We start from the raw sequence: 12469 nt of genomic DNA on the forward strand, positions 1-12469 counted from the left end.
ATGGAGCACTACTCAGCTGTAAAAAAGAATAAAATAATGTGATTTGTAGCAACATGGATGGACCTGGAGATCATCATTCTAAGTGAAATAGGCTGGAAAGAGAAAGAAAAATGCCATATGATATCACATTACATGTGGAATCTAAAAAAAAAAAAGGACACAAATATACTACTTCGATTTATAACTTAGATTATGTGTAAGCACATTTGATGGTCCTTTATGATTGGATTACCACATTCTGTTGATTTTTATTTTGTGGTTGGCTTTATTCCTTTGATAACTATGTAAGTTTAAAAAGCTAAAGCTCTTAAATTGTTCTAAGAAACAATGATCAGTACATATATGTAAACTAAAAAAAATATGCTGTATATTGTACATATTTACATGCAATATATTGTATATGTGCAGTCAAATTATAACAATTCTACCTAATAAAACTGAAAAATGAAAACCAAACAAACCAACCAAAGTTAGACAGACCTGGGTGAGGAATCTCAGATCCACATTCACTATCAGTGTACTTTGGGCAAGACACTCAATCTCTCTATGCCTCAGTTTTTGGATTTGTAAACTGCGGATAATAATTTTTACAGGAAGGGTGATCAAATAATTTTAGTTTCCCAAACTGGGAAACTAATGTGTTGGAAAGGGAATATTGTTAATAATTATGCTTGAAGAAGTGGTATAAATGAGAACCATCCCAGCCAAACGCAGGACTATGGTCACTCTACTTTTAGGCAATGTTGAGAGGATTAAATGAGAAAATAAATACGAATCACTTGGCACGGAGCTGGTTACACAGTAAATGCTCAGTAAATACTAGCCACTACTTGTTTTTATTATTAAATTGAAAAGTTCCATTGCTTTGGCTTTGCTTTTCTCTCTTTTAACAATAATATGCTTGATAGTCTTCATTATGAGGAGGAAGAATAGTGGGCTGAAATAAGGAGAGCTTAAATTTTTTTAAGACAGAAAAATCTACTCGAAAGTCAAGCAAACAACCTCTCTAAAGGAGGAGTAACGTTGAAACACACTGCAGAAATTTCTAGTTAGAAGGAGGATTCTGGAATGATAGCGCATGACCTATCTATGAACTGTTTGTACCATCAGAAGCATGAAGAGTAGCACTGGAATTTTAACGATTTTGTACAGCGTTACTCAAGGGTTTTGGTCTGAGGATCTCTTTACACTGTTTAAAAAACAGGACCACAAAGAACTTTTGTTTATTTGAGTTATATCTATTGATATTAGAAATAAAAATGGAGAAAATTTAAATATATTCATTTAAAACAATAACCCCATCATAAAGCAGCACAACTAACATTTAAATGAATGAAACTATCTTTACAAAAAAAGAGGATTATTGTTTCACTTTTCTGCATCTCTCTTTATTGACTAGTTTAACGGGGCTGAAATTGATTCTCATAGCTGCCTTTTCATACAGTTTGCTGGAATATGTTATTTTGTTGGCAATGTGAGAACAAGGTATGTTGTTGGAAAAGTGAGGGAGTATTTGAATAGCTTTTTCATATAAATATGGTTACTCTTTCATACTACACCAAAGCTCCAGAGAAGTTTCTTAAAGGTTAGTTGTAAAGAGGCATCTGAAATCATATCAATGAACTTTTTGTAGTATTACATTAAAGCACATCGATCTGTCTTGTACTTTTAATGAATCTTTTGCTCATGATTTTGTGACATCATCCATTAATGGTATTTGGAAAATATTGGTTCCCTGAGCTAGGCAGATATTCCATATGTTTACACATTTCAGAACCCTAACACCTTAAGACATTCTAGAAAACATCTGAACACAAAAGCACACATTCCATTAGCCATTAGAATGATGATGTCATCAAATGCCATGTTGCCTCTGGAAAACTCCACAGTACGTTCATTAAAAAAAAGAGAATGATAAAGGAAAAATCACGTCTTATTATAGCTTTGATTGCATGAACCATTGAAAAAGTTTTAGTCTCAGGCCACACCTTAAGAACAGTTGATATATATGATATGACTTGCTAAACAAAGAAAACAAAAGACTTAAATCCTTTTCTTTTCTTTTAAACCTGTAGACAATATGTCATAACACACAAACAGTAAAATACTAAAATATAGTCCCAAGTGGCAATTTCAAGTCTATTTGCATGAGGGCAAGTAGACAAACTTATAGAAACAGATTACCTCTAATTAAAAGGTCTTTTCCATTTTTTTGGAGTTTGAACCCTGTTAATTATTAGCACCTCCATGTATGTGGGCAGGTATCTTTGGGGAACTCAAAATGCTTCACTTCTTCCTCTTCTTCCTATTACCCCTCATCAAGATAGAATCTCTGCAGAAACATGTGGGTTGCAGAACCCACTAAAAATATTTTAGTCCATATGTTGTTTGCAACCTGGACTGGAAGCTATCCATTTACTAGGGAACGAGTTTTCTCTGCAAGTGTAGGATAGAAGATGACATTCTCGGGAGGAATTGGTTATAGATGTGAGGAACTGCTAGATAAACCTCTTATTTTACTCTGTTTGTTCTATTATTCCAGGCTTTTGAAAGTAGGATGATGGGGCAGGTTGATCCTATTTTTTGGAAAAAGCCACTTGCTAGCTGGTTTAGGCTATAGGACCTTCATTCAGCAATACTACCTCGGAGAAATGTGTTTTAGACACCCTTTCCCTTACTTTTCTATTTAGTTTCCCAATGCCTTTACCACTTCCTTTTGGCTGCATGGTAAGTGCCACTGTGTGGCCCACCCAGGCTTGTCCTCCTGGGAAATGAGCTGATTTCAAGATTACCTATTCCTTTGCTTCCTCCTTTATCCTTCAGCAAACACCTTTTGTATTCATTATTTCAGTGAAGTCTGATATTTAGCTTAGATCAGTCCAGACTGAGACACAGTGTTAGTGGATGTCAGGTCAATTAAAATTATTTACACTAAGGCATGAATGATGGATGGACACCAAGTGTTTAAGAACCAACTGGTGGACTGAACAAATATACTCGAAAACTTGTAGCCACTGAATGCACGGCTCAGCTTTTCTTTTCAACCATAATAAAAGTCAATAAGCCATTTAAATGTTTTAAATTGTCCTAAGTACCGAGTCTGTAACTGCAAACCTGGTAATGCAAGAAGTGAGACTTGAGGTCACCGAATGGTTACGTTTTGCAGCTGCACAGGTTTAGATAGTAAGGTGAAAACGGGTGAAGTGCCAAGAGAGCAACTCTCATTTGAATAAGATATTTTGACTTCAAGGCGGCTGGTAATAATTCTGGGACTTCCTACAGAAAACGTCCCCTTTGACGTTTCATTATTCTCAATGTATGTTTTTTTAAACTTCAAGGCTATGGAAGCTTGGGGCTGTGACTTCCAACTTTCTTTTTAGGTTAAGATGGGGCTTGGAACTTGGGTGTATATGAGGTAGTTTAAGCTAACGCCACCCCCTACCTCTTTTGTAGAGTGCCCTCTCTTCCCCTCTCGCAGCTGTTCCAACCCCCGGGCTTGGCTGAGGGTAGACGATGGGGTGACTACCCACCCAGAAGGCTGTTAACGGCATTATTCCTGAGTCTCTAGGACTCCAGGAGTCTTGCTCTCGCCGTGACCTTTCAACAGGCAGGCGGTGTGGCACCGGCGGGGATCCGGAACCGGTACTGCGCGCTGAACGTAAGCAACAGGCAAGACCGGCGTGCCATCACTGAGAGACTCCAGCGACAGCAGTGGGCGGCGCACTGATCTTCTCCTTTCTTTAACCCTTCTTCACACATAGTCCCACCCTCACCGGAAGTGGAGCGGGTTCTTCGTTACGTCATTTCCGTTTCAAACTCCTGTAGCTTGGCGGGAGCGAGCACGCCGATGCGCGGCAACTTTGTTCCCGCCTTCCTTGCCCGTGACACCACTCACCTTCGGCTTGCTCAGAGCGCGACGTGCGTGCGCGCCCCCGGCCTCACGTCAGGGCCGAGGGGGAAAGGCCGAAAGAGCGAGGCGAGAAGGAGGGGTTGTGGAGGTTAGGGTCCAACCAGCAAGTCCCGTCGCCCTCCGTCCTCCTGACGAGGAGCGGAGAGGGAAGGGGAGGGGCGAGCCGGGCCGGCCGCGCACACCAGGAGCCTCCTCGTGGAGGGGGGGGGGAGCGGAGGAAAGGGGCAGCACCGCCACCTCTGCTCGCGGCGGCGAAGGAAGAAGAAAGTCAGAGCCCGTACCCACCGCCACAGACTCAGAAACGCCCCCCCCCGCCCCCATCTCCCCGGAAACAGCCCCCCGCCCAGCCCCGCACACTCGCTGCCCCAACCGTGAGCCGCAGCCCGGTCGCCCCCGCCTCGCCCCGCCCCGCCGCCCGTCCCTGCGGGCCGCAGAGTGCGCGAGGCCCTAGGCCGGGAGTTGTTGTCAGGCCCAGGCCACTTCCGAGGCGCCCGCCGTGTGTCGCCGCCACCGCAGGAGGACGACGTCGACGCGGAGGAGGAGGCGGCGGCGGAGGCGTGTTGTTGTCTCGCCCACTCCCCTCCCCTGAACTCGCACCCAACGTCAGGGCGCGATGGAGTGAAGCGGCGACGAAGGGGGTACTTCCGCGTTGCGCTGCCCGAGCCGAGAGCGCGGCCGAGGCCGCTCCCCCACCCCCGGGGGCACTTGGAGGACTCCGGACTACCCCGCGGGTCAGCGCCCGGCGCATCTGGTGTTTTCGCTGCCGAGAACAGGACGACGAGCACGATCGGGAGCTCCTCCGCCCGGATTCCTGCTCCCCTCAGGCCCGGAGGCCGCTGCGTACCCCACTGTGACCTGGAACCCAGGGACCCGAGTCCCAACCCGGATTATCGTGGCGCGTCTCCCGGCTGGCCCTGGTGCTCGGTGTCCCTCCGCCGCCGCTGCCGCCGTTCCCGTTTCCGGCGGGGGAGATGGCCAGGATCTGACCCGGGAGGAGGCCGCACCCGCGCCGCGCTCTGCGGCGGGCTCTAGGCGATGCCGAGCAGCTCGGACACGGCGCTGGGGGGAGGCGGGGGCTTGAGCTGGGCGGAGAAGAAGTTGGAGGAACGCCGCAAGCGGAGGCGATTCCTGTCCCCTCAGCAGCCGCCGCTGCTGTTGCCGCTCCTGCAGCCGCAGCTCCTGCAACCGCCGCCGCCCCCGCCGCCTCTGCTCTTCCTGGCTGCTCCCGGCACGGCCGCCGCCGCAGCCGCCGCCGCCGCGGCCTCCTCCTCTTGCTTCAGCCCGGGCCCCCCTCTGGAGGTCAAGCGGCTGGCGAGAGGCAAGAGGCGCGCAGGAGGGCGGCAGAAGCGGCGCCGCGGGCCCCGCGCCGGGCAGGAGGCGGAGAAGCGTCGGGTCTTCTCGCTGCCCCAGCCGCAGCAGGACGGCGGTGGCGGTGCTAGTAGCGGCGGGGGTGTGACCCCGCTGGTGGAGTACGAGGATGTGAGCTCCCAGTCCGAGCAGGGGCTGCTGCTGGGGGGAGCCAGCGCGGCAACGGCGGCGACGGCTGCCGGGGGAACGGGGGGCAGCGGCGGGAGTCCGGCCTCCTCCTCCGGCACCCAGCGGCGCGGGGAGGGGTCGGAGCGCAGGCCTCGCCGGGACCGCCGCAGCAGCAGCGGCCGCAGCAAGGAGCGCCACCGCGAACACCGGCGGCGGGACGGGCAGCGCGGCGGCGGCGAGGCCTCTAAGTCCCGCAGCCGCCACAGCCACAGCGGCGAGGAGCGGGCGGAGGCCGCCAAGAGCGGCAGCAGCAGCAGCAGCAGCGGCCGCCGGAAAAGCGCCTCGGCCACGTCCAGCAGCAGCAGCAGCCGTAAGGACCGAGACCCGAAGGCCCATCGGAGCCGGACTAAGTCGTCCAAGGAGCCGCCTTCGGCCTACAAGGAGCCGCCCAAGGCCTACCGGGAGGACAAGACCGAGCCCAAGGCCTACAGGCGGCGGCAGCGGTCCCTGAGCCCACTGGGAGGCCGGGACGACAGTCCGGTGTCCCACAGGGCCTCGCAGAGCCTGAGGAGCCGCAAGTCCCCTAGCCCGGCGGGAGGTGGCAGCAGCCCCTATTCCCGGCGGCTGCCCCGCTCCCCGAGCCCCTACAGCCGCCGCCGCTCCCCCAGCTACAGCCGTCACAGCTCCTACGAGCGGGGCGGCGACGTGTCCCCCAGCCCCTACAGCAGCAGCAGTTGGCGCCGCTCCCGGAGCCCCTACAGCCCTGTGATCAGGTGAGTCCAGCGTCCCGGGCGTGGGTCTTCGGCTGGGCTGGCGTGATACCGCTCCGGAGTCAGGGGAGGTGGGAAGGAGACCTTCAAAAGCCTAGCCCCGTAGCGAGGCTAGAAGATCGCACCTCGGAGGGGCTTCAAGTTGGGAGGGGCGTTTTCGCGCGCCCGGGGCACCTTTTAGGGGGGATGGAGGGACAAAGCAACAGGTCCAGCAGAGTTTTTCTCCTCGCTCCACCGGGGAAGGGTTCTGAGGAAGAGTTTAAAGTTTTAAACTTGTTGCATTAAGCTTTCAATGGGTTTGTCTAAACCGCTCTTGGGTCTTCCACCATAGTTGCTTTGGGTAAACCTAGAGGTTGTTTGATTTGTCAGTCACTTTGCAAAGCTCTCTGAAGAGGTTTCATTGCTGGAGACTTAGGAATGGATTGCAGCTCAGGGACTAAATATTGTAGAGGAAAATCGGAATCAAGTGCTGATGTCAGAGTTAGATATGGGTTGCACATGTTTCACATGATTAGTACAGCGATGGGAAAAGCAGCCTTTCTGTAAAGTGTGTTCTTTCAGTGTGTAAAAGCTTAGGTGGAAGCTTAGAGTTCTAAATTCTGAAGATAAACAAGAGACTCATTTTATGGTATTCTTGTGTGGAATAGTTTTTTACCCGATCTTTCAAAGTCATGATTTTAAAAAGTGGAAGTTAAAAATAACAAGATTGTGGTTTCTGATGACACCCGGTTGCTAATAACGTATTATAAACATGTAGTTGGTGTAATCCGGTGTAGTGACCAAGTGAATGTCTTAGTACTTAGTGGACATTTCTTACACTATTACGCTATTTGTAACTTTAAGTTACTCTTTACACTTTAAAGTTAATTAGGTCTTTCAATATCTGAATATTTAGATATCTTTAAAAGGTTTAATTTAGCCAAATTGGAGTAAATGTCTTATGTAGCCGTTATACTTACCTGTTATATAATACTGTTCTCCAAAAAAAGTGTGTGTATAGACATATTTTCATCTATTAAGCAGAATGAATTAAAAGTAATTTTTGAGTCTTTGAGATGTCAAGGAATTCTAGGCCTTATAGTTTAGGATATTACAAAATATTTGCATCGTTTGTTTTTCTCCTGTTGGTTTTAGCTTTCAGTAATGCCAAGCAGCTGCTAAGTTCTTCTGAGTACAAGTTATGTTGAACCTCAGTACAATACGTGTACCTGTAAAATTAGCACATCTCTGACGTTTCAGCCTAGTAAATGTTTGTGAAGATGTGAGGCATGTAGAGATCTGTGTGTGTTTGTCTTTAAACCAGAACAGCTGTATAAATCTCTTCATTCTTGCAGATTTCAAGCCCACTTACAATGCTAGTTGATGCCTTAAGCAGAGTATCAACAATGAAAACTCATTTTACCAAATCTAGTTTCTGTATCTTACAAGATTTTATTTTTTATTAAAATATGTTAGGTTTGCCAAAAGGTTTGTATTTTTGCAGTTGAATTTGTTTTTGAAGGCTGATTAGGTTAAGTTTCCGAGCGTTAGATAGCAATTTTAAGTGTATGATGCCATTTTAAGAATGGATTTTGTGTTAATTAGGCTTTTTGGTTGCTGGATACTTTAGCAAGGTCCTTTATTGTCTAATAGTGCTACGTATTTTATATTTATTACGGAGCAGTGATATCTGTGTTTAGGATTATTTGTATTTAGCAAATATTTATTGAGCACATATTATATGCCAGACACTATTCTGGGGACTGAAATTTGGCAGTTAAGACAGACAAGGACCTTCCCCTCCTGAAGCTTGCATTCTAGAGGACCATTCGTTACTGAATCTTTCCATGGTGTTTCTGTTGACCACCAGTATCTAAATGGTTGGATTTGGAAGAAGCTTTAGAATATTTAGGCCAGCATTCCTGACAGTTGACCGTTTGGTTGCGTGCCTGCATATAGCTAGAGGTGGGAAGATGTTACTTTGAGGCAGCCTGTTAGTCCATTAGATTTGGGACTTCAAGTCTTGGTTTGCCCAACATCTTAGCAAGACTCTGGGAGACTCAGTTTCCTAAATTGTAAGAGGGAAATACTTGTGGGTTTTTTTTTTTTTAATTCCAAGAATTAAATGAAAATTTGTGTTTTGTGAAGTAGAGAAATATAATAGACTATTACAGAAATGTAATGTGGTGGAATTTGAACAGCTTGAATTGTTAGAATTCTTCCTACTGTAACAGAACTGCCTCCACCTAACTTCTGGTTTAAGTAGAAGGTGCTTCAAGTTTAACTTTCTGGAATGGTACAGAGTAAACTTGTATGCTACCTCTTCGCAATTAAAGACAGTTCACGTGTCTTCTGAGTCTTCTCTTGGCCAAAAAACTCATTTTTTCATACAGTTTTTAGATTTTCACATTGTATAATACCGAAATTTGTCAAACGTCCTGCTTAAAATATGGGGCCCAGAATTTATAGTTAAAATAGTTGATTGAAGAACTTAAGATTTTTAAATATAGCAAATGCATCATTACTATTTTGAAACAATTAATTGAACTCCTTTGTCCAGCTTAATGCAAAAAGTTTTATTTAGTAATTGTGGTAAGTGGCCAATGTTATTTAATGAATGGACTGCTGGATTGTGAGCTCCATGAAGCAGCTAGGCTATCTTGCCTACCATTGTATTCCTAGTGCTCAGCACAGTATCTGGCACAAGTAGGCTCTTAATAATTGTTGAATGGGTAAATGAAGGGATGATGGAGTTACACAATATGAAATACTTGTGGGCCTGGATTACATAAGTATTTAATAGAGACCGTGTGTTATGCTGTAGGAAATAGCAGCGTGATCTTTTTCCAGCACACATGGAGCTTATATATTAATGAATTGTCAGTGTAGATATTTTTAAGGAAATTACATACACATTCAAAATAATATTGAAACCATGGTTTGAAAATTTTTCTGTTTGTTCCTAGAATAAATCCTCTCTATTCTGTTGCACTTCTACTTCACAACCTGCTGTTTGCCTTCATCTGAATCTTCAGCCCCCTGCTGCTCATGCTTTTCATCAAGTCCTTTCTTAGCTTTACTTTTTATCCTGTGTATACCATATTTTCTTTACTACTTGACTGTTGAGGTATGAAGTCACATAATTTTGCTGATTGACCTTATAATAAATTTGCGGGTGGACTAAATAGGGGCTGTTTTAGAAAGAGAGGGAGCAGTACTGACATTTGGGTTTTACTGATGCCAGGCATTCACAAATACTTAACATACATTCACCCCCAAAATCCATGTCATGGATGGAACATTCCTATTGATAGATGGGGAAACAGAAGCTCTAAAAAGTTAAGTGATTTGTTCCAAGATAAGGTTGGGTTCAAACCCTGGGCTGATTCTAAAGTACAAGCTCTTGATAATCCCCGCTGTATCAAACCTTACCTGGCATTCAGGGGAGCTGACCATCTCATTTAATGATCTGTTTTGCTGAAATTCACCCCCTGTTTAGGTATTTATGTAATAATTTGTTCCCTGTCCATCTTGACAACATTTTGAAGATTTTTAAAAACTAATTCTTCTAAAGATTCTTTCAGCTCATTTTGTCTTTACGAATAGGAGGCTAACAACATTTCTTGAAGACGCTAATTACACTTAGTTATTGACAGTTGTTTTGCAATGGGATATCTTGGTCTGAAGTCACTCAAGTCAGACCAGTTACTATCAGTACAATAAGTTGTTATGTATAATTGGTTCTCTCTCTGAACCTGTGGAAGTTTTATTCCACCAAGAAGCAGCAGAAGCCTCCATTGTGGAATAATATTGATACCCTGAGAATCTAAAGATGGGCAGACCTTAGATGTAAGTAAATGAATTTGTTAGTATTCACTTGCATATGATATGGGGTACCTCTGTCATGGATTATTTAGTGTTTTGTCCTAAAGACTAGTGTTCAAAAATATGTAAAACGAAGACATTCCAGAATTTTAAAAAAGCTGTTACTCATAAAATCCTACTGGTTTGGTGTGTACTTACTGGAAATAAATCATGAGTATCCTTAGATGAACTGAGTTCTTAAAATGCCTTTAAAAAGTGTTAAAAATATAAGATGGTAGAATAAATGCAGAGATACTCAGAAGGGATGGAAATTTAGGTGTACAGTCTTAAGTCTCCAAACCTGTAGTCACTCTTTTCATTTCCAAGAAGGCCTTGTGTTTGCTTCCTTTCTCTGACCAAACCTACCAGACTTTAACATCTACTAGTCCCTGTTACAGTTTTGGTCTAACACTAATATTTATCTCAGTTCCACATCCAGTACCTTAATTCAGGCCCTCATTTGTAATCGGAATTCCTGTTGTTTTTTTCTTCCCTGTTCATCCATTCTTTTCTTCTCAATTCATTCTTTATCAGGAGAGTTTTCTTAAACTCTTGGTTAGATTGTGTCACTTCTGTTACATAGAATTAAGTCCATACTTTCTAATGCATTATCAGGTAATGCCTTTTATGCTCTGGCCCCATTCTGTCAGAATTCTGTTTTTAGAGGCACTTTTATTTCCCTACATTTTTACATTTGCTATTCTTTAAGCTTGAAATGCTCTTTTTTCCTTCTCTGTCTCCAACTTTGCACTCAAAACCCAGCTTAAATTCCACCATCTTGAGACGTTTCTCCATTCACATAGAATTCTTTTTCTTACAGTCCTACAATGCTTTGCTTTTATCTTTGCTGTAGAGCTTTTAAAAATTCCATTTAATATTTTGATTATTTGGCTGACTACATTTGTGTTTTCTGTACTAGACTGTAAGCTCCCAGAGGGCAAATTCCAAAGTGTATTTATTAGTGGTTAAATTAATTTAAATAGTTTTTTCCACAGATTAATGCAGACCAGCTTTAGCACAGATGCCAATTGTATCTCCAAACTTAATTGCTAATTTGGTTCACATATACTCTAGAATGGGAGATGTAGTTGTTTTGATTTATAAGGAGAGAATTTAAGAACCTCCCCCTTCTAGCTTCTACTTTACTGGAATTGGTCAAGGATGATGGGAGTCACTTTTAGTGTGAATAGAATAAACTCAGACCTAGTGTTTATATTTGCACTGTGTTGTATGATCAAGATAAACGATCTGGTTTTCTCAGTGAAAATTTTCTGAGCAGGTTGTATGTCAAGCCTTTATTTCCTAACTCTGAGAAACTATTGCTATTTCTGAAAAATGAGTGGAAAAGTTAATGTTGCTTAATATTCATATTTAAGATCATTTACATATTTTCTCTTATTCTGTACCTTTTCTATGAATATCACTTTTTGCTGTTATTTTTGTTTTTGGTTGGCTTTGTTTCATATGTAGATATTTGTAAAACTTAAAGTGGGTGTTGGAAGCAAGAGTATCAAGCTATAATCAGAAGTTTTACTTGTTTGCAGTGACTTTTGTTCCTTGAGTTTCTGCACATCTAAATTATGGGAGAATCTAGTGTTCTTAATATATTAGGAAAATACAACCTAGATTAGAGGATAAAGTCTAGGTTAAAAACGAATTTACATAAAATGGAAACGAAAAAGGTAGTGAAAGGAACTGAAAACTGAAAGTTAATGGGCTGCCTGCCTCCCCTCTTTTCTGTTTCTGCATTTTTTAGTTGTATGAGGATACTTTTACTGAGGTATTTATTGGCATTTCAACGTTAAATTAATTATTTTACCTTTCTTGGAGTCATTTCTTTTCCCGATACTGCTCTTCATTATTTTTCACATATTTAGAAAGGTAGAAATTTTGTTAGCGCGGAAAAGTGTAAGAGATTTAAAGTCTCTCTGAAACCAAACACCTGAGACGATCACCCCATGACATTTTGATGAACATTTTCCTAAACTTCTGTGCATGTATGCATAAGGACATAAGATATGACATAAATGGGAGCAGATTACAATGCTCTTTTGTACCCTATACTCCGTGGTATATTCTTTATATTGGCTCCTAGTATTCTGTTGTATTGATGTACCATAAATTGTTTGGCCAAGTCCATTTTGCTAAATTCTTGTATTTTTATTTTTTGCTGTATGTGTGCATCCCTTGTAAAAGTTTTGTGTGCATTTGTCCACTATCTCCTCTAGATTGAATTTCCCAGGGATAAATTGTTGGAGTCAAAAATAGTATATGCATTTATAATTTTGATACTCTGTCATATCACCCTTCAGAGGGCTTTTACGAATTTATATTCACAACAGTGTGTGAGAGCCTGTTTCTTCAGTCTCACCATCACTTGGAGTTGTCAAATATCCCATTATGTTTTTTACTTGCATGTCTTTAATATAGAATAAAGCTGCCTTTATTTTCATCTATATGTTGCATGTTC

General features: G+C 43.4%; 1 protein-coding gene across 2 annotated transcripts in view; it reads left to right on the forward strand.

Moving 5' to 3' along the window:
* Positions 1 to 4911: 4911 nt before the first annotated feature.
* The window catches only part of CDK13 (cyclin dependent kinase 13), a 104247-nt gene continuing 96689 nt past the window's right edge, over positions 4912 to 12469 (forward strand). For both annotated transcript variants that reach the window (XM_032484258.1, XM_032484259.1), the window contains exon 1: positions 4912 to 6159. In XM_032484258.1, the coding sequence (XP_032340149.1) occupies positions 4946 to 6159 (1214 nt within the window). In that variant the 5' untranslated portion in view covers positions 4912 to 4945. The remainder of the gene's footprint in view (positions 6160 to 12469) is intronic.

The sequence above is a fragment of the Camelus ferus genome, chromosome 7, assembly GCF_009834535.1.
Source record: "Camelus ferus isolate YT-003-E chromosome 7, BCGSAC_Cfer_1.0, whole genome shotgun sequence".
In the NCBI taxonomy this organism is placed as follows: domain Eukaryota; kingdom Metazoa; phylum Chordata; class Mammalia; order Artiodactyla; family Camelidae; genus Camelus; species Camelus ferus.